Source organism: Buceros rhinoceros, unplaced genomic scaffold (genome assembly GCF_000710305.1).
Source record: "Buceros rhinoceros silvestris isolate BGI_N320 unplaced genomic scaffold, ASM71030v1 scaffold12623, whole genome shotgun sequence".
NCBI classification, from domain to species: domain Eukaryota; kingdom Metazoa; phylum Chordata; class Aves; order Bucerotiformes; family Bucerotidae; genus Buceros; species Buceros rhinoceros.
The window spans coordinates 1,860-23,176 of NW_010401853.1; the positions used below are offsets into that span (position 1 = coordinate 1,860).

General features: G+C 38.8%; 1 protein-coding gene across 1 annotated transcript; it reads right to left on the minus strand.

Annotated features, from left to right (window-relative positions):
- Positions 1-216: 216 nt before the first annotated feature.
- On the minus strand, positions 217-16,487 carry LOC104490170 (protein patched homolog 1; the record flags this gene model as incomplete). Its single annotated transcript, XM_010132419.1, has 11 exons — positions 16,288-16,487; positions 14,931-15,000; positions 14,727-14,818; positions 13,117-13,315; positions 12,353-12,474; positions 10,897-11,044; positions 9,814-9,945; positions 9,368-9,523; positions 8,640-8,738; positions 7,209-7,334; positions 217-335 (listed from the first exon to the last, which is right to left on the minus strand). Coding segments are annotated over exons 1-11 (1,394 nt in total), but the record flags the coding sequence as incomplete, so codon positions are not given.
- Positions 16,488-21,317: the final 4,830 nt, after the last annotated feature.

The following is a 21,317-nucleotide window of genomic DNA, read 5'->3' on the forward strand; positions in this document are numbered from 1 at the left end:
GAAAGAGGGAGATAGAGATATGTATTTTAATTTTTCCCCTCAGTCAGATAAAAAACAAGGTAGCAAAAGAAACTCAGTCACTAGCAAAGAAATCATAATAATAACATGCTGACCCCGCTGCAATGAAGAACTCCCACTCCTGACAAGGAATGGCAGCACTGAATGGTGACCACAAAAATGACACATCTCATACAACATTCTATTATACAGTCTCACCTTGTAAAACAGCAGAATATATCCAGTCTTCTGTCTTCCCGACGATAAAGGTCCATGCTCAGGATAGCAGGAAAAATCAGCAGAACCATAGCAAAGTTGAATACCACCACGACTGCTGCCTAGACATCAATCACAGGAGAAGTGATGTCATTACTAAGCTTCATGTAGAGCTTTACAAAGCATAAAACTTCCTTTCACTTCTCATCCGTTCACCCATTTATCGTGTCAACCTGTCAGATGCTTTCAAGCTTTTCCCTGAGGAAACTGGGAGATACGCTTTTACATTCCCATTTAATTATGGAAGGCCTATCGTAGTTAATCAATTTCTTTTAAAAATAAACTTCATATTATTTTAGTACCTCTGCCTGGTGGTGATAATTTATTAAATGGAAAAAGAAGAGTCAACAAATCATACTTCTGCACGAGATTCTGCTGCATTTAGAATCTCACAGTAAAAAAACGTAGAAGCAAAAGCAAACATGGAACTAGGACTGAAGTTCTCACATTTAAGGAATCTGAAGTAATGTACGCATCACAGTAACATTAAAGATCATTATTAAATCACAAATGAAATAAAGATTTAAGTAAATTTTAGTGCAATTGTTCAGTTTAGTAAAATATTACACACTTGATGTACGTCCTTAGAAATCTAGTCAAAAAGAGAAACATTTTGTGTTTATCAGGGATTATTTTTAAAAGAGATTCAAAATTAATCCAAAGCCACATAGTAAATCTACATATCAATACGCTTGTGTTTAACAAAACTTGATAAGAGAGCCAGTCTACCAAAATGCATCTTAAAGTGGAACAAAAATACTTGGTTTAATCTGTAAAGTAAACATTACGTAATGTAAAAAAACAACCTCCCTGCCCACCCCTTTTCAAACCGTGCTTCAAACCCTTTCCCACACAGCAATTCCCAGAGAATCTCCATAAACCTATGTGGTGCAACATCTAGCATTATTACTAATAGCATATATTCGTAATGGAGAATTGTTAGGAGCACAAGTCATCACAAAGGGAAAGCCTGAGCGCAGACAGGACTGGAGGATAGTTACAAGACTAGGAATGACACTGGGGGAAAAAAATGACTGAGCCATTAACAGGTAGAAAAGAAACCCTGAAATCCTTATATTTTGCCCATTTAACCAACAGTAGCTATGTCTAGTTTCCCAGTTTCAAGTTAAGCAAATCATATAAACTATCAAGTACCACCACCTGTAACTTCTGAAGTAATCATGGCTTGGGTTAAAACAGTCATAAAAAAGAACGAAAGTAGGGCTAAAAAATGATGTCTCTGACCTTACATAAATATGCCCTTCTTCTTCCAAAATAAACTAATAGCTGCTTTTGATATGGAAAAAACAGGCCTTAAAACTGGCAGCTCAAAAGATGTGACATCCAAAATCTATGTTCAAAAAATTGCTGACTTATGTGTCAAATAAATAACAGAAGTTGCCGAAATAATGCAATTGTTATTTTTGTGTCTACCAGAGTACTAACACACTGAATTATTTTTAAGGTTTTGCAGCTGTCAAAGTATAATAAAGAGACTAGATATTGCTTTCACTTTTCTAAGAATGACAGAATTAACTAGATATGTAAATATTTTCTAGTAATTTTGATCATAAATACATTGTACACAAAAGTAGGTTTTATTTGTGTTTCTCTTCTGTTGTCTCCAGGCGGCCTGAAGTAAGATTTTGGTCCTGCTGGTTGTCCGTAGACCTAACTACTAAAACAGAATTTACCTAGTACTTAAAGCCAAATTAGTATTTAGCCATCTTTGAGAGAAAAGATAATGACTATATCATGATTTATAATTATCCACACAGAAAGGTACATAACGTCATAGCCAAGGCTTGAAAATTAGGTGATTTCCTTTTGATCCTCCCTACAATTAAGTGATTTTGTCAGAAAAACAAATGGCTGCTGTTGTAAGCAAGCTGTTTGTTGGATTTAGTTCATACAACTGCTTGCTTCACTGCTGCTAAACCAGAGAAGGTTGAATCACCCATATAACATGAACAATTAGTTGTGTCTATTGTTTTCTATCAAAGATCAATTAATATTTATTGAGATTTGGAAAAAACCAGCTGAGGCCTGACTCAATAATTCTTACTCCTCCCAGCATGGCTGAAAAACTAACAGAAGTCCTCTGTTCCTGCTGCAAAAACTGCAAATACTTCACACGTCACCAGTGTCCCTTTGTAGACCCCAACATCCTTGCATCTCAAATGCTGCTAAACCGGAAAACCAATAATTAAGTGTATGGTAGAGATGCTAATAAAGTTAGTTATATCACAGCTGATTTTGTAAGAAGCATCAAAATTAATCCAACAACACACAGTAAATCTGCCTATCAACGTGGCATCTCTTTCTGGAATAACTAGATTTTCCATTGTGCCACCCTACTGTTGATTTACTAACCCTGGAAGTAAAATACTTTTAAACAATCGTCTCTGTTCTGATTTGTACTTAAACAGATGCCTCAACATCACTCTTCCTATAGATTGCACATTGGCTTTCCCTCACCTACCTCCCCAGCATTTCACCGATGTAACAGTTCTCAGTTTTCACAACTAAATACAGAAAATATTGTTCTTGCATCAATTCTAATTTGCTGTCCCATCAAAAAACACCTTCTGACTTGGTAAGGAGAGAGAAGGAAGAACTGTCGAGGGGTGACTCAATCTCTGATCTGATGCATCAGCCACTGCTTCCCCTCCCCATACCATTAACATGTCTGGTGGCTGGAATGGGAACGTATGAGAAGTGATCACGGCAATACTCTCAGTCTGAACTATTACATTGACTGGAAAAGCACCAGCCAAAAACTGCAGTGGCAGAGCTTCCAGAGTACAGACAATCTGTCAACAGCACCCAATCTGAGAGTGTGCTTAGGATTTGTGGGGACAGAGCATCTTCTCTCACCCCTTCAGAGACAAATGGTCAAATGGGAGAGGAAAGACCCTCAGACCTTTTCCTTGAAAAATCAACACAGGTAAGATCAGTCCTAGAAGGCATAAAATGTGGTGTACTCAAGGGTGTAAAATGAAGTCACTCAGTGAAATGAGATCAGAGAGTAGTACAAAAAAATCCATTAATCAAAATAAATGTTGGCCACTTCCTGAGAAATATGCTCCATTTTTTGCATCTTTTCATAATGCAGAGCCTAAAAATATTATTGCTGCTTCAACTGTTAACAGAGGCAGAAGAATGGCAGTCTGTGCTGGAGGCAGCAAGGGAGACACGAGCCAGGCTGGTAGGCTGGGGCCCCGCTGAAGGTATGTGCTGCTATGTGCCATTCCTGGCAGCCCACCCAAGGAGAACGGGTGTGCTGTATAGCCAGAGGTGATGAACAGAGAAGGAGGTCTGTCAGGGAAACTTCCACTCTGCTGCTGCCTATCTGCAACTCCCTCCTGACAGCATACAGATTCAATCCCCTCCTCTCCCCCACCTTTTCCCGTAGGCTTTAATTTTGTTTGTTGAATTGTCGTGTCAGGAGCAGAAAAAGGTAAATGACATGGATAGAAGGACAGGGATAACCTACTTCAGCAGACTAAGATAATTGAATGAGCTTAAAAACTTAAGATACTTCTCTTCACAACTCTGCTCCCACACACCACCCAGTAAAGCCCTTTTACATTTAGGAAAAAAAATTGTCATTTTTACAGTCAGGGAAAAAGTTACTGTTAAGACTTATTGGGAAAAGTACCACTCCAGCACTCCTCTGCTATTAGAGGAGGAAGTTTCTAGTATAAGCAAGAGGAGTTAGATGAATTTTTGTGAAGCTGTACCATCTCTTTCCTCACCAGAATTTATTCTGTAACGGTGTCTGAATAGTTCGTCTGAGGAAGGAATTCAGCCTCGTGGTAGTTACACTCTGCCTTGCCTTTCTTCAGTTATACTCAAAACAAAGGACTATGTTTAAGACATTCCTACCGCGAACTTAAAAAAACTTCCAGTGGATTTCTCTGATAAAATTTGTGGTGGAAGAGGAGGTTAAGAAATGAAACATCTCTGAAAACTTAGGATCTACTGCTACCTTCAAAGTTCTGAGCACTTCTACAGGTAATTATTGTGACTGAGTATTTGTGTCATGGCCAGCATTTCAAAGCCCTAAAACTTCTTAAGTAAGGGGCTAATAAGATCAACAAATGAAGAAAATTAAAACAGTGAAAAAGTTAAAGCAGTCTATCTGCACAATGTAGTTAATTTAAAAATATCTCACTTTCAAAATGACTGATTTCCATTTTTAAAGCTCAGCAAGAGCTAACCCTAGCAAACTTAGACAGCAGCAGACTTGCCGTGTTAGAGTTCCATAAAGTAAATTAACAACTCAGAGGTGTCAATGAACTTTAGCTTTAGCTGGCAGAACAGAAGCTGAGAAAGAAGAAAGCACTGATATGCAAAACTTGAGTTTCTAACTCAAAGTTCGGCTTGTAGATGCAGGAAACCATTTATTTTTTCTCAGCAGCTGGGTTATTTTACAGTTACTGGGCCTCAAAAGTTATGGAAACTTTGACGATTATCTTGCAATGTCTTAAGAAAAGTGAATGAACAGCAAAACAAGGTCAAGAGCAATATTTTTTTCAAGCCCATCTGTTAAAAATTCACTATCTAGATGAGAGGGTATCATCTGTGCAAAGTAAATGCAGAATTTCCTTGCATTCTAAGTCTTGCTAGGAAGCTACCAGAGATCAAGGACTTCTTGTTTAAACAAGCCTGAGTAAAAGAGAGAGGGAGGAAGAAGACTGTAAATAAAGAAATCCTCATACCCACCAAAATCTGCTTCTGAATGCTGTGGTTCATGTATCACCTGATTTTGATTTTATCTGGTCAAACTAGGCAAAGCTAGTAATAGATGTTCCTTTCCAACAACAACGGATGTTATTGTAGTGCTTCCTAAATTACATACATGTAAGTTATATATATTGCTCAAGCATCAATAAATCCTCATTGTATGTCTCCATGCATGTCTCCAGCTGCCTTTTTTTCACGTTTTTCCGCCTCTTATATATATAAGGGGTTACTATGTGCAAGTAAAGACAAATTACAGATGCATGTGAGAAAAGATGGAGCAACTTAAACATTAACTTCTGGACACCCAGAAGTTCCTACACATAGATTCCATATTAATCACTGCCTTAAAAAGAACTTTGATTGTGATATTTTTATTCTGAATAATATCAACATGTTCATTCATGAATGTGTTGAAATCTCACTGGAAACTTTTCATTTGTCATTCTGCCATGCAGACTTTGTTTTCTGAACTTTCAATGACTCAGTCTATATCGTGGCAGCAGGCAAAAAGTAAAGACTTTAGGAAAGGTATTTAACTTATAATCAGATTACAGTAACAATTACAGCTGTTGTCTCCACAGATGTTCCAAAGTCAATTTGTCATGTTCTCATGTGAAGAGGGAAAACAGAGAAAGGCTGAGCAAAACTTCATCACATACGAAATAATTGACTTTGGTGGCTCCCACTCAACAGCTTAGCAGTCCAATTAGGACAAAATGGCCCATCTCCTTGAATACTTCTTACCAGACACATATAGGCTGAAATAACTTTTGTAAAGCACCAGTACTACAAAGCTTGATAAAACAAGCCTTCTGCTCTGATTCGTAGTGAGGATCTCCAGTTACCTGTTAGCTGCTTACGGTACACGTTCAGTCTCTGAAATTGGGCCACAGATTTGGGAGACATAAATAATTTCTTCCAGCAGAAGAAGTGTTACACTTCCAAAAATACTTCACACACTGACATTAGTCTTTGCCATAAAATAAATCATCTTCTTCTCACACCGTCTGTAAGAAGAGACTTCTAGGTTTTGGCAAATCAGCAGCCCTGAATACTGCTAACCATTCAGCACTAAGGATCTAGTTGTACTTGCCATAGACATCCGCTACCCAATGCGGAAAACCAATGAGGCCTTTACTTTCTCTATTATTCACTACCAAATTGCCTATTGAGAAGGAAACGGTAATCAAATTATTAATGCTTATTGATAACGTAACTGCAATCAGTTTACCATTTTACAGCTTAATGCAGGCATACGTAAATCTCTGAAAACAGCAGTAATTGACACACGTATTAAGAACAATTGCAGCCCTTGCTTCCTCTGGGTAGCCAAGGGCTCAAGAGAATGGAAAATGATTGGAGAACGAGGCTACAGCAGATGAAAAATAACTACTGAAACTGTACAGTTTGCCTGCTCTGCACCAAGGTCAGACAGTGCTATAAACTGCTTCTGTCAGAGGAGAAACTCTCAAAGCTTTCTTCAAAGAGACCTTGCTTTTAGATAAAGCTTTATCTAACATCCTTAATATGTCATAATCCTGAAGGTGTATTACCACAAACAAATACGAGAAGACAAAGAGAAAGGGAGTGCAACCAATACATGGTTCAGCACAAGAAATTCCCATTTTCTCTCAAAGCAGCAGGACCTTAAAATTCTTGGTGTTTTCTCCAACTACATTGGGAGTAAGGCAACAGAAATCTCAGTAATAATTAATATGGCAAATGCATACTTGCTGCTGTCACTGCACTTTGGTTATAGTTTTCAAGGGCAGCAAATTGGACAAACATGAAAGAAAGGATTAAATTTGTACCAAGGAATGTTAGACTATACACTACAGTATAGTGTACTCCTCTTGAATTAATGCAAATCTTTCTGGAGACTTGTTTCTGCTTACTTGCATACGTCTTGGTTTTCACACTCAACCCAGCTGTGATGGGCCAGGGTATGCTTTCTCCTGCTAACAGGGTGCAAGAGACTCCAGACATGAGAAAAGGGAGGAGCAGAATCAGAGGCAGATTCTTCAGTTGTCATTACCCAGATCTACGGTAAACGATGCTTATATACTGATTCAGTGAACTGCAGCAGCACTGAACACGGACTTTAACACAACTATCAACAGGTATCATCACTGGCCTTCCATGATGGGACCATGCATAAGAGCTAACAAAATAGCATACAAACTTACTTGGAGTGAAAATGCTCGTAAAGCAGGAATAGGGATTAAGGCAGCCATAAAGAAAGCAGTAACATTGCTGATGGATGTAAGGGCTACGCTTGCTCCTGTTCGCTTCAAACATTCACCTGTTCTGTCCTGCAAAACAAATGATGTATCTTAAAAGTCACGTGAATATGGTGATGTCCTGCAAATGAAGACGTCATCCTACAGATGTAACAGTAAAAACTATTAAAGTTAAACTTTGAATATAAATGTGTATTTGAGAATATGTCCAAAACCCCAATATATTAAGTGTACTGTTCAGGAGAAAAGCAGATGACACATGAAGTGCTCATGGCTTTTAAGGGTAGAAAACATTATCAAAGTTGATTCTAGCTTCATTACACAAAACTAAACGGGTACTGGCATTATATCAAATACATGTGTAACTAAGTAGGATGTATTTTCTACCAGTGGAGTCATTTGGTGTTCTCATTTTTCAGACAAAATCAGCACGTATTAACAGCACAGAGGCATAACATAGCCACAGATCTTGAAGAAGTATCATACCAAAGAAAAAAACCCAACCCAAACCCAGGGACCACACACTAAAATTGCAGAGAAATCAATTCAAACACATGACCCTTTCCCAACCCAAAAGGCTACTTGGAAGCATATGGAGGTTATTCGTAGTAAAGTTGTACTGCCTGCATGCCAAAACAGCTGGAAAATGCTCAAGGAAGACATTGCTTGTACAAAACAGAACAGGCAAATATACATTGCTTTTAAATGGTTTGTTCCTCTGATATGAAACTTTGAACTGAGGGTAAAAAGGTCAATAATAGGAAAGGATCATAAAAGTGACAACACCTTAGATTTCTAACATTAGTATGTTACCCTTTGGAATGTCATGGTCAGTTACAAACATCAGAAAAGAAAAACAGAGAAAAATACACAAAATAACTCAAATTTAAGGACATAACACATAAGTAAAGGTAACAGTTGATACAAATAAAAAGAAATGTGTATTTTCTAAGCTGTCCTCCTCTTGCTTTTCACCTTAACATTTTTGTGTTCCTCTGTTAAAAGCATTCTATCATTTAATTCTCAGACTCAAATTTGAGTTTGTTTCTAAATTTGCATTGACTTTTGCTGAAATTTTGGGCAGAATTTGTATTATGTAATTAGCCTTTACATGACAGCTATAAATTAAAATTTCAAAACAAAATAATTTTAAGACATTATTTTAAAAAAAATTTAAAAAGAGTGGGAACATTCCTGAATGTTCTAGGATCACAAGGATTGCCATCATTTTCTATTTGCCTCCAGATCCCAGGAAAAGTTACTGAGGAAAAAAAAAAAATTTTTTTTAACCACAACTGATTATTTCTGGATATAATTCTCTTTTCCTATATGAAGCCTTTTGGTTTATCTTCATCCAAATCCCCATTTTGTCATTACCTCGAATGGAATTCTCTTATTCTGCCCTGTTTCGCTAAATGCATGTGCCAGAAGGAAAACATCATCTACACCAACTCCAAGAGCAAGAAAAGGCAAAACCTTGGGGGAGAAACAAAACAAACAAAAAACAAGAAGGCTGTTTTATGATCTGCCATGCAGCTAGCCATTAAATGGCTAATTAAAGCAACTTTTATATTACACTGTACACAAATCCAAGGGTAAAATGAAAATCAAAAGGGTGCAATACAGCTATTAAATTTTATTCTGGAATACTGCTGAGGAACTTGCAGCATACCATTTACAGGTACAAAATCTCACCAGAAGTAACTCAAGGTTTGGGCAGACAAAGAATATCTGATAATAATTCAAGTTATATCCGAAGCATTTTCAGAATTTTAACATCCTGATCTATCCAGACGTAAAGACAAAATCTCAGCTTCTTATGTACCACTGGATGCCTCCAGTCATACTGGGACACGGAAAAATCAAATAACCCAAAATCTAATCATTATACAAACAACACAATACCTGTCTTTTTATTTAGAATCATTTGGCAGCACAATCACTTAATTTCTCACAACATAAGCTATGAGACAGGAGAAAGATACCAGTAAAAGTCTAAAGCCAGAATACTTTTGCAGCCTTTTTTCCCCCCTCAAAGATTCAATTGTGTACATTTACTAACAGAGTACTTGTAATTTAACTGCAGACTTGTGTCTCCTAAATACCTGAGTTGTGGCAGCATTAAAGGAAATTCCAATCAATGAGCACAGGCCCAATCCTGCAGCCACAGAGAGTGCAACCAACAAGACTCCTGCCAGCCCCACGGCACCCTGAGACTTGGCACAGTCCCACCGCAGCATTGTTAAACAGGCGTAGGCAAGCTAAAGCAAGGCAGGGGAGGGGGGAGAGAAGGGGTTGGGGGAAAAAAGCAAAATATTAGAATGGATCTTTCTCTAACAACTACCTTTCCCCACCCAGAAAACACATCCTTACAAGCATTTTTAAACTGAATAGACACATCACAGATGTTACACAGGTGACAAGCCTGAGGCAAAAGTTTACAAACTCTAGTTTTTATTTTAAATATGCCTGAAACATTCTGGACTACTAACTAGTCACCAGAAAGTTACGCCCTGCTCTGCTACCAGAGGAAATTAAATAAATTAATTACCATTAGTAAGTAGCCACTAGCTACTCTGATAACACTGACATCAGAAAATGACTTTAAGATGTCATCCAGGGTGGTCGTAGTAAAGGAGAGAACCTTCTGAGTAGAGTTTTGTGCAACGCTTTGATGAACAACCTGTGAAAAGAAACATAAAACTTCGTGTGATTAAAAAAAAAACCTCATTATCATCTTCTACATCACACATCTGAAATCAACTACTTTTGCCTTAATGTTCCTGTAAAAGCCCACACCCTGCACAGAGATTATGCTGATGCTACACAAATGTGTTTAGTGATTATTTCTTGCCTCATTATCATCTTCTACATCACACATCTGAAATCAACTACTTTTGCCTTAATGTTCCTGTAAAAGCCCACACCCTGCACAGAGATTATGCTGATGCTACACAAATGTGTTTAGTGATTATTTCTTGCAAGCTACTGATTATCAGACAAGAATTTGCACCCGTCAGGAAAGACTACTGCATTCCCAGCCCATTCCAAACATTTAACTTTCAAACATTTGAAACACTGAATCCTCTTCCCACAATTCCACCACGGATTTGCTGCAGTACAGGTTTTGCCTTTAACCCTAAGCCAGAAACTCTCTCTTCAGGGTGCTCCTCTTTCCCCCTGCCTGGCCATTCACAGAGGTCAGAAGCAATGTCGCAGAGGTCAGAGTTTGGGACACAGAGGCCATGCACTATCACACAGCCTCCCCACCCGGGCTGCTGCTGGGAGAGCAGTCCATGGCTGGCTAATGTTTTCCAGATACCTTTAGAATAACCACGCCAATGAAAAGCTTTTAAATTCCAGCTAGCTCTTTAGTTCCTTCTAAGCTCCAGCAAAGCAAAAATGTCCCAGAGAGCAAAGAGCAAAACCTTCCTGGCTTCTTACAAGTGAATAACCAAGCAGTTTCTTAATAGGGGGGTGGGAGGGATGGGAATTCAACTTAAAAACTGGAAGACAATGGCTAGGTTCTGGTTTAAGCATCTTCCTTGAAAAAATACTGTAAAAAGTAGTGATAGAAGGCAGTGGATCTTAGCAGGACTCTATAGCATCACATCTAGGTTATTTTCCATTTTACCTCAACATACATCCTCTGCCAGGCTTCCAGAATTGCTGCTGCCTTATCCTCATTCCAGTTGATGTGTGAAACATATTCATAACCCTTGAAGTGCTCATACATTTGCTTAGGAGTCATTAACTGAAACATGGTTTGCAAAGCCTGGGCACTGTGGCATGGAAAGAGGGTAGAGGAGGAAGAGGCATAAAATGAGCATTTTCAGGAAATTAATTTTCATGGCATTAAGTCCCAAATGAGACCTTAACAAAAGTTTGCACGAGTTCTTGATTTTATAGGGCACATTTTTTTTCTATTAAAATTGAACAGGGCATAATTATTCTACTGTATATCTGGTGCAGCTGTACTGGTCTATGCAGTGTTGAGGCTAAATCTGGTTCCACTGAAGTTAATGAGAGTTTTGCCATTATTTTCAATAGGATCAGTTTCAAGAGCAAAGAATGTAACCCTACAAATCAGCTATAAGGATCATGATTGATAGACAGATTACTGTGAGGATGCCACAGGAAGAGTTATTTCTACGAGATCTTGTAAATGCTGTTGGCAATTTGTCATTTGAAGACCTTGGTCTTTTTCATCCCTTGCAGAGAAATGCCCAATAAAACTCTTGATGCCTGACAAGATGTGAGGAGTTACACAATGGCAAGAACTAACCATCCCGAATTTCCAAAGTACGCAACTGTATCCAACAATTGTAGTAACTTAAGGGACTATTTTATTTTTCACTACAAATACATTCTTTGGCTACTTGTTGAAATATTTATCAATGCTCAGTGTGAATGTAAAAAAGGTCAAAATTCATATTACAAGTTCTAGTAAAAGTTCTCTGTGTTAAATATGAAAGAATTAACACTTCATTTGGTTTAGTATGGCCTAAACTTTTTCAGAACGGTTCTGTTTCACATATTTAACCCCCATTGAAATCCAGTGTTGCACGACTTCTTCAATAAGTGTGAAAGAAAGGAGTTTGTTTTATCACTCAAACCCGTGCTCAAGATGCAGGGACATAAAAACAGACTTTTCTCTACACTGATCCCAAACAAAATTTCAGTGGGGATTTTGGAATTCTGAAAGAAGTCAAATGAATGAGCACTTTATTCAAGTATTTTTTCACCCTTTGTCTTTTGATTGTATTTCAAAACATGATGAAAGCTGTTCAGGGCTTTAAATACTGTTCAATGCTTTATATGCACATTCTAAACAACAAAGTGGCCAGGAAAAAGCTTTCTTTCTGAGCGATGTATGCTCATTCTGAGGGTAGAAGCAGGAAGCAATGACACTTCCTTAACAACTGTCTAATCACTCTTTTAAATTCTGTTCTCTTGAGGCATTTTCTTCTAAACTGGCATTCATAATACACATGAAGGTCAGTAGATTTTGCATGAACCTTCCCCTTGTGCCCCAAACCCCAAACTCTAACAAAGAAAAACTTCCAAATTTTCTTTAAACATTTGTTTACCTGACAAGTTTACCAGAACTGTTCTTCACTGTACCACCTATAATCAACTCCTCCTGCCAATGCATGTATTTTTTTGACAGTCCATAGCATCCACCACTCAAAACGAGGGCTACATCAAGAGGCTAGAAAAAGTTACAAAAAACCCACTTAATCAGTTTCATAACTTTAAACAAACTCATACCCTAATTCAACACAGAGTGTCTAGAATAACAGATACTCAAGACAATCCAGGAGGTCTACAAAGAGATGTATGTTCAACAAATCAAGTTGAAGAAATCAGCTGAATACTTGTTGACCAGACAGCAATTTCTCCAGAGCCTGATATGATTGATACAGGGATGTACAAAACTGGGGCCCGCAACTCTAAATTCTTCACAAAAATCAGCAGAACTGGTGCTATTTGAAGGAAGGCTTTGCTGTGTATAGTGGCAGCAGTATTCCAGCAGTGGCTGTGTCAGTCTGAGGCATCAGGTTTTCTGAAAAGCCACACCACTGCATTGCCACACCCTGCCAGTAGCTGACCACCTGTACTCTCACTCTAAATATGCAGGATTAAGCACTGCATCACAGAATGAGGGGAAGTTTGTGACTGTGGGCTAACAGCATGTAACAGGGACAGAAAAATGGCATCACTCAAGGATATGAACTACATATTGCTTGGAAGAAAATGGTACCTTCTTCTCTCCTCTCTGACCCACCCCTCCCCCACCTCACCCCCTCCCAACCCCCCTTGAAAAGATATGCACAAGGACAAGAAAACTTACTTTGGTGGAATTTTTATTGGGAGCTGTGATTGGGCAATCAGGATCAGCAGGATTCAGGCAGGGTCGATCCATATAACCATGACCAACCTCTGCTTTATTCAGCATTTCTTCCCAGCTCTCCACTTGGTAGTTTATTTTCTTTAACTCTTCCAAGAATTCTAAGGGGTCAAAGTTGATCCACTGCAAAGGAGGTTTCCCTCTGCAAGAGAGGGCAGAGAAAATGACGCACACACAAAAGACAAAAGAAGTACTGAAACAAACATACTTTTGAAATTCATATTTGCACAAATAATTGAGCTTTTCTGTCACAAGTTAAAACCTTGTCTGTTAAGGTTGTTTCATAAAATGTAAGGCATGTTTTACTGAAATTCATTTATGTGCTTTTCTTGCAGGCCAGTTGTAATATTAAGAAAAATACACAGTTCTTACAAAGTTATTGTATAAAATGGAACATTCACATGTTAAAAATACTTCAATTTACAAGCAAAGCAAAACAAATCACAAAGTGCCCAAAAAACAAAAAAGCAGCCAACTGCTGCTTCAAAGAATTAGGGGGGAGGGGAGAGGGAAAGAATAGAGGGGGCTGAGGAAAGAAAGCTTTTTTCATAGTATCCGATTACTTCTTGCTAGTCTAATAATCATCTTGCAAATGTAATCAATCAATATACCTGATCTTTGTTTATCTATAACAATACTGTGCTCCTTCAAATGCCCTGGCAGCCTGATGATCAACCATCAAGCTTTCCTGCTACCATGGTTGTCACCACTATCACTGTCACGTCTCCCACACCCCCCACTTCTGAATTTGTGATGTTGACAGACTAGAAAGGCTTTTGGCTGCCTTATTCTCTGGTTCAAACCACACTGTATCTGCTTAACCAGGCTTAAGTCATTATTCCGAATCTCCCAACCAGAAAACACAAACCCCCTTATTTCCCCATCTAAAACTGTACACTAAAGGTTAGGAGATGGCCATTGCAAATTGCTTTTACAGAGACTGCAAACCAGGACAGAAACAATAACTCAAATGCTAACTCTTGCATAATTAACAGAAAATGCCTGCACAGATTAACAATTAACTCTTTAAAGGATTTAGGGCATATGATATCACACTTGTAAACTGTGAAAAACCACCCATAGAAGATACTATGTGGTTTCTTTAATGATCTTTAAGGATTTGTCAAAGACTTGAGATTTAACCCAAGACATTTTGTTAGGAATAAAATTGCCAGCCAGTCAATGGTTTTGTATTTTATGGAAAAACAAAAAACCAACCCCCCCCAAAACCATCAGAAACATATTTATTTCATGAAGAAAAAAAAAGGGGGGGGGAGGCTCATAAAATCATTAAAGCTTGAATTCAGAACTTACATTTTATTTTGCATGCTAGCAGAATGTGAAAAATAACACAATTTAAATCGATGCCTACAAACCATCTCTTAGACATGGAAAATCTTTGTTTAATGAAAAAAAAAGCAAGCATATTTTCTGTAGAGACACTACACTTTATCTTTTCTTTTTCTGTTAGATCAGAATAAACAATGGAGTGCAACTGAAAAGTAATACAAATTATATCAGCCAGATCAGGAAGTTATTAAAAAAATACTTACAACAGATAGGCAGTTCCTGACTGTAGCTTTGCTCCCTCCCAGAAGCAGTCCAAAGGAGTGACAATTAAGCAAGGATAAAGATACTCTATAATCTGCCAAAATCAGAAAGGGGAAAAACACAGTTATACAAGAACATAATTGAAGCAGCACGAGCTGAATCATGGGAATACACAAATCTTGTAACTAAATGCCTGCTACAGATACCTGGTCCATGTAACCTGCTTCTGTGATGAGTTCTCCTGATTTATAACACAAATGTTCCAATTTCCACTGTCTGCAAGAAATACAAAGAATATTTTTTTCCTTGTACAGTTACTGAAATGTTGTTTTTAAAATGTAAGACATTTAAAGTGCCAACTCACATACACAAATTGGCCTCAAGCCGCAAATCATTGAGAAAGGCAAGTAGTATTCAATACAGATTCACTAGACCTCACAAAAAAAAAAACCAAAAAACAAAGGCTTCTCTTTTTGTAGTTACAGACTAGACATTTGTTTGAGCGTATTCTCACATTCTCTGTAAAAATAATGGATCTGGTTTTGTATATACAGGCTCGTCAACACATGCTAAAGGGACAGAAATCCGTTGTTCTATTAATGAGACCACCTGTGACACAAGGTACCACTCAGTGACACAAGTGAGAAAGAAGCCACCTCCAGCTCAGAGGACTAGAATATTCGCAGCTGATCTATATATGCAGGAGAAAAGAAACCTTTGGGATTTCTGCCTTCCTTTTTCAGCTCTGTTACAACTTGGACTGCCATGACTCCTAAACCTCAGACAAGGCAGGAGCTGGGTACAAGATAATCTGAGCCTCAGCACTAGTTCACTGAGGCATGAGTTGGATGTGTTGAAAAGATGTGCTGAAGGACAGCAGCACCTCTCAGACAGCACCCCTAGGCACATCACCATGTAAGTGGAAACCCTGGAGGAACTTTTCAGAGAGACATCTCACTAGCCTAAAGACGGTACCTTCCTAAGGTGCACCTTTATAATTCTTTCTGTCAGACAACACACAAGTCCCAGCCTTTGGAATGAGCAGACAGACACTCTGAAGGTCAAATCTATTATTCCTGTGTTATTAAACAGCTATTATTCTACCCACTGTCACTTCCCACACGCCTGCACTTCCCTTTATACCCAAACTACTGCAAGGATAGTAACCTGTGCCGTTGTTCACAGTCATTATGTACCTCACGATGGTGTCAGTGAGTGAATTTAGCTCTAATATGGAAGGATTTTTAGTGTTAGGAATTGCATCCACAAGGTCCTATGTTTAAGACTACGGACATCACTCCTTTACTAAGAAAAATGCTGGATTCTATAGCACTGCTCGTGATGGTACACACTCAGAATCTCCTCCAACACTACTTACCCCATCTTATTTGTTCTTGTGACCGTCATTATGTCATGTCAAGTATCAGAAACCAGTTACATTCAAATCAAAACACAATTCTAAGGGAAAGGTTCTGAAGCCCAATTAAAAATACATGGAGGGAAGCATGTGCCCACTTTTCAGCTGATACAGATGATCAAGAAAACTTTCACTTTTCCCCTTACCTGTTATACATATAGACATGTACTCTGCTGGCCTGAAGTGCAGAGTCAAGGTGCTGTCGGAGAGCTTCTGTTGTTAGTACATTAGCACCATCTTCCTGTGGAGTCTGGATCATGAGCTGGGGGTTAAACATGGCCTCTTCTCCTATCTTCTGCCGTGTGTAATTTAATTCCCGACTCACTCGTCCACCAACTGGTAGATAAATATCGACAGCTTTGTATTAGCCAGTAGCTGCTCATTCTGGATTCACTTGATGAGCACTTTCCTGTCAGAAAAACTTGACCATATGCCTGGACTGAACCATCTCAAACTGATCACAGTGTAACTCTAAAACTAAAACCAACTCTATTTTTGTAACACTGCAACAAAAAAACATATTCCTCGTTAAAATACCATTGCCTCTACTGCACTAAAAAACTGAGTCCAAACTAGAGCCTTAAACAGTTTTCTCTACATTAAAGCCGATATCCCATATGTAAATATTAAAAAAAGACAGAAAAAAGAAAAACCTTTTCCTTGCAGACCAGACGAAATACTGTTACAATTTCTTACACTTGTATAAACAGTCTGCTCCAATAGCACATTTCAAGATAAATGGCTTTAATTTACACTCTTCTCCTAAATAATTTGGCAAAGGCAGAAGGAGAATGTTTCTCTTCAGTTAAAAAAGGGAGGAGGGAAAGAGTAAGTGAGCCTGAGTACTTCTTTCAGTTTTAAATAAAGAGAAAAACACCAAGTTCAAGAAAGAGTTGCAGTTTTGACAGCAGAAAGGACTGTCTACAGCTAATTCACCCAAGCGGTCCAGTACCTTCATAACGTGCTGTGATGCAGGACATCATTCATGTGCAACATCTGTTTTTAAATCCACACCAGCTGAACAGTGTGCTCCATATTAAAACATGGTGAGAAAAAAGAAAAAAAGGCAGAGGGAGACTGCAAAGTCAACAGTCTGTAGAGGGAGCCATATTCAATTTGCTTGGACAGAAAGTATTACATAAGAATGGAAAATTATCTTTCCTTTTACAAAAAAGCATTCAGCTGGAGTTCATATACTTCATATAACCTCCCCTGTCGTTTCTCTAGCAAAGGCATGTGGGAGGCGGGGTCAATTAATGCAGACCATTAGCTGAATCAAGACCACATCCAGATGAGGAGGACAATACCACCAACATGTTATTTCCATTCCCCACCATTTATTACCTTTATTGCTCTGTTAAATCCAAGCTACAGACCTCGTCTAATTTGTTACATTTTTTTCAGTCCTAGTCAGCTTGGCACTGATAATCTGAATTACTGCCAAAGCTTAGTTCTGCAATAGTGTGAACAGAAATTAGGCATGTGCACCTATCTCTTCCTAGGCCATGTAATGGAAGGTATTGTATGCCATAATCTGTAACCAGTTGGCAGTGTGGAGGGTGACATTCCCAAGCCTGATCAGGGACATACTTTTGCAATCACCTGGGCTCTCCACCCACCCATAACACCCCTGGGGCTAAAAGGACCACTAGGCAAGAAGCTGGGCCCCTGCATGGATAAAGCTGTCAGAATGAGACCCTCAACAATTACACCATACAGTCATTCTGGCAAGAAACATTGCTTAGTTTCTATTTCAAGAATTCTTTGAAGAAATGGGCACTTCCACAACCCCATTTCTTCCAGTCTGTCATGCGGCATTACCTCCTTCACACCAAGTAACAGTGACCACCTCACAGTAAGAAGAAAATAAAATTCAAAGAACAACTTTCTTACCTAGAGTATCTTTATACCTCAGTATCTCTCTTACTGCAGTGAGAGAACATGCAATCATTGAGACTGCATATGCATGGTACCGAAAAGCTGTTGTTAATTTTTATTAAGAATTAAATCCTAAAAATACTTTAACTTGTCAGGCTCATGTTTATGCTCACTGACATCTTTCTCCACCAACTAGTAGCCTATGATATGCTAATAAATTTTGCCGCATTTTACAGGAGTGTATATGGTGGGGGTAAGGGAGCAGAGTTATCCTAATCTGTGTATCTTGGAACCAGAGGGAGGTTTTCTCCCGTCCTTTACACTGCAAGTGCTTCCAAAGGCAAAATGTCTCTCTCCTTCTTTTGTGTCTCAATGCCAGCCAAGACAATAAAACCCCAATTTTATGAGGACTGTGGAGACTACCATAAACTTCTACTGCTGGTACTATATTCTGTCCCATTCCACCCGCACTTTCCTTTTGACCTTAAGGAGGACTTGAACCTACAAATCATACCTCTTCATGTAAGACAAAGTGCAGCATTCCTATCTCTGCTGAAAGTGACCAACTGTTTACTATCAACAGAAATGACTGCTTCCTAATCAAGGTCCTGTCAAACCACATTAGCTTCGCTGAACAAGGCAGATTTAGCTAATCAAAATTGCATCACACAAGTCAGTCATCATAACAGAAGTTGGTTTTTTTCCCCCTTTTAACATCTGAAACAGGAATAGCAAAACCACCCACAAAGACAGACGCATGTTCAAGAACTCAACAGCAGATCCACTCTGCGTTCTTTTTAAAGCATTATACCATTTAATTATTTCTTTGATGGGTCCATTATGTACATTTCTTCAGCCAAATAGAGTAAAAATAACTCCACAGGCAAATTTAGATACTTTATACAACACAGCACTCAGGTACAAAGAAATTACATAAGCAGATTGCAGAGGAAAACTCTGACTGCCAAAGTCAGATTTTGTGAAAACAAAGGGACAGACTAGAATCAAGTGGATACATCAGTGGCCTTTCAACATATCAGAAGAAACAAAGAGCAAAAGAAAAGAAAAAGTTTCTACTAATTGTGTTTTCATTCATTTTAACTGAAAGTCTCCAAAGGTCACTGGAGGCTGCCATACCCAGAGTCCTGAAACCTCTGCCCTCATTTTGCTGAAGATAAGCAATAGTACGCTCAACACTTGCACATTTTTCAGAAAGCCACTACAAAACCCCAAACATGCTTTATAGTCATCACAAGATTTCCACACTATAGGACAAATGATGTAATGGAAAATATGACCAATGAAAAAATTGCTAGTGTTTTGTGGTTTTCATTTATGGAACCAGTTTTCCTATCTTTGGTGACCACAATACTTTATACCCCAAAGCTACTGACTTAGATTGTATGTGTGGCATACAGTACCAATACTTCCTATTTTATTTCACGTCAAACACAAGCAGAACTATTTAACCTCAATATTCTGGTGACAAAATTCACACATCACTCTCCTTTTTTGACATAACAAAAGCCACTTGATGGCTTTCAAGTCCTTTACTACATGATTACTCACAATTTAGTGCCTAGACATCCGATTTAGTGGCACAAATTCCCACAAGCCCAAACACTGATTTAAATAACAGATTGGTACGTTCTCTCGCAGCCAGTGGTAACACAATGCAGCAGTTTGTACACTATACTTTCAGCGGTGTCATTAGATTCCAGGTGTCTGCCTACTAGAAATGAGATACTATGTCATCTGCCCAAATTAGTTAACAAATTTTTTTAAAAAGGAAAAAAGTCACAGCAAAGTAGTACACCTGGGCCCTGGCACTATTTCTGAATGTATCAGTTTCTAATTCTCAAGAATGTGTTCGAAGTTAACATGAAACAGCTTTACTGACAGCATCATTGTTGCTGAGTACTAGTTCCTGTTAAAAACCTGCTTCTTCCAGAGAAAAGGAAAGTGTCTTCCCCTTCTGCCCCTCCCCAATATCCACAGGCTTCCCTCCCAGCTCTCTGCCAGAACACGAGATCTGACTTGAGCAAGTCAGCATCCTGCACCATAAAACACAATGCTCCTCCTCCTTCATTTCTCCACCGACTTGAACAGAAGCTGGTCAAGGTACTAAATTCTTTGCCTTTCTAAAGAGTGTGAAGAGAGCAGTAAGGGTCAGTATGGACACTGGGTTGATAAGAACTATGTAAGGACCACCATGCCTCCCTCCCCAAGAGCAACGAACAGCTGTCAGGTGGTAACAAGTTTTAGTCATCCTTAACTTGAGGCAGACCTGAACCCATGACCTATAGGTGAAAGGCTCTAGATCCCATTACCAGGCACTGGAGTCACAGTCCCACTGTTTCAGTCTTCATACATTAAAATGCTTCGGTGCATCTTGAGTGAGAAGCACTCAGAAAAGCAAAACTGCAAGCAAAACACCTCTAGCGTACATTTGCACAACACTAACACTTCCTCCAATGACGAGGAGTAAAACCTTATTTATTTTCATTGGCGCAATTTCTGACAGACTTCCTTCCACTGACTTAGTAACAATTTAAAGTTACTGGGTCATTCAGCTCGTATGTTCCTTTCCACTGCAAAGGTCACTGTCTTACCTACACCTTTCTCACAATCAGCATTCAGAATTTAGGTGGCATTACATTAATATGCTTATAAAGAACTCTGGAATCCACCACTGGGAACTGCAATCCCTTCCACACTGAGTAGCCTCAGAAGTAAGTTTGACCTCCGCTACGCTAAAATATCAATCCTAAATCAAGCAATGAGTGATAACAAAAATCGCTGCTTGTTAATTTACAGCCCAGGGGCGCAAAAGACTTGAAATATTTCTTTTTTGGACTACCTTACAATGTTCCATTTCAGGTTACTGGAATTGCATCACATAGCCTGAGTTTTCGTTATTTTTTTCGGATATGAACACCGCCTCTGTTAACTGTTCAAGAGTACCCTGTGCACAACTGTGCAACAAGTAGCTTAGCAGAGAGCAAGCTCTCTCTGAAAAAGAACATTCCTGAGAGCCAAAACACTTGCGATTAAAATGTTTGCCTACCAACACGAAGAACAAACTTTTCAGAAAGCAAGCCAAGACTGCCAGAAACACCTACTGGTTTTAGAGCCTAAGCTTTCCCGTGACAAGCTCGAAGCGCATGAATGACACAAAATGTCCTGGAGAACCTCCCTTCTGAAGGCTACAGGCCTTAAGGTGTCTCTACTTGAACAGTTGTGAGGAGGCGGACACACTTCTGCTTTGTTGGAGCAACATCATGATTTTCATTTTTCC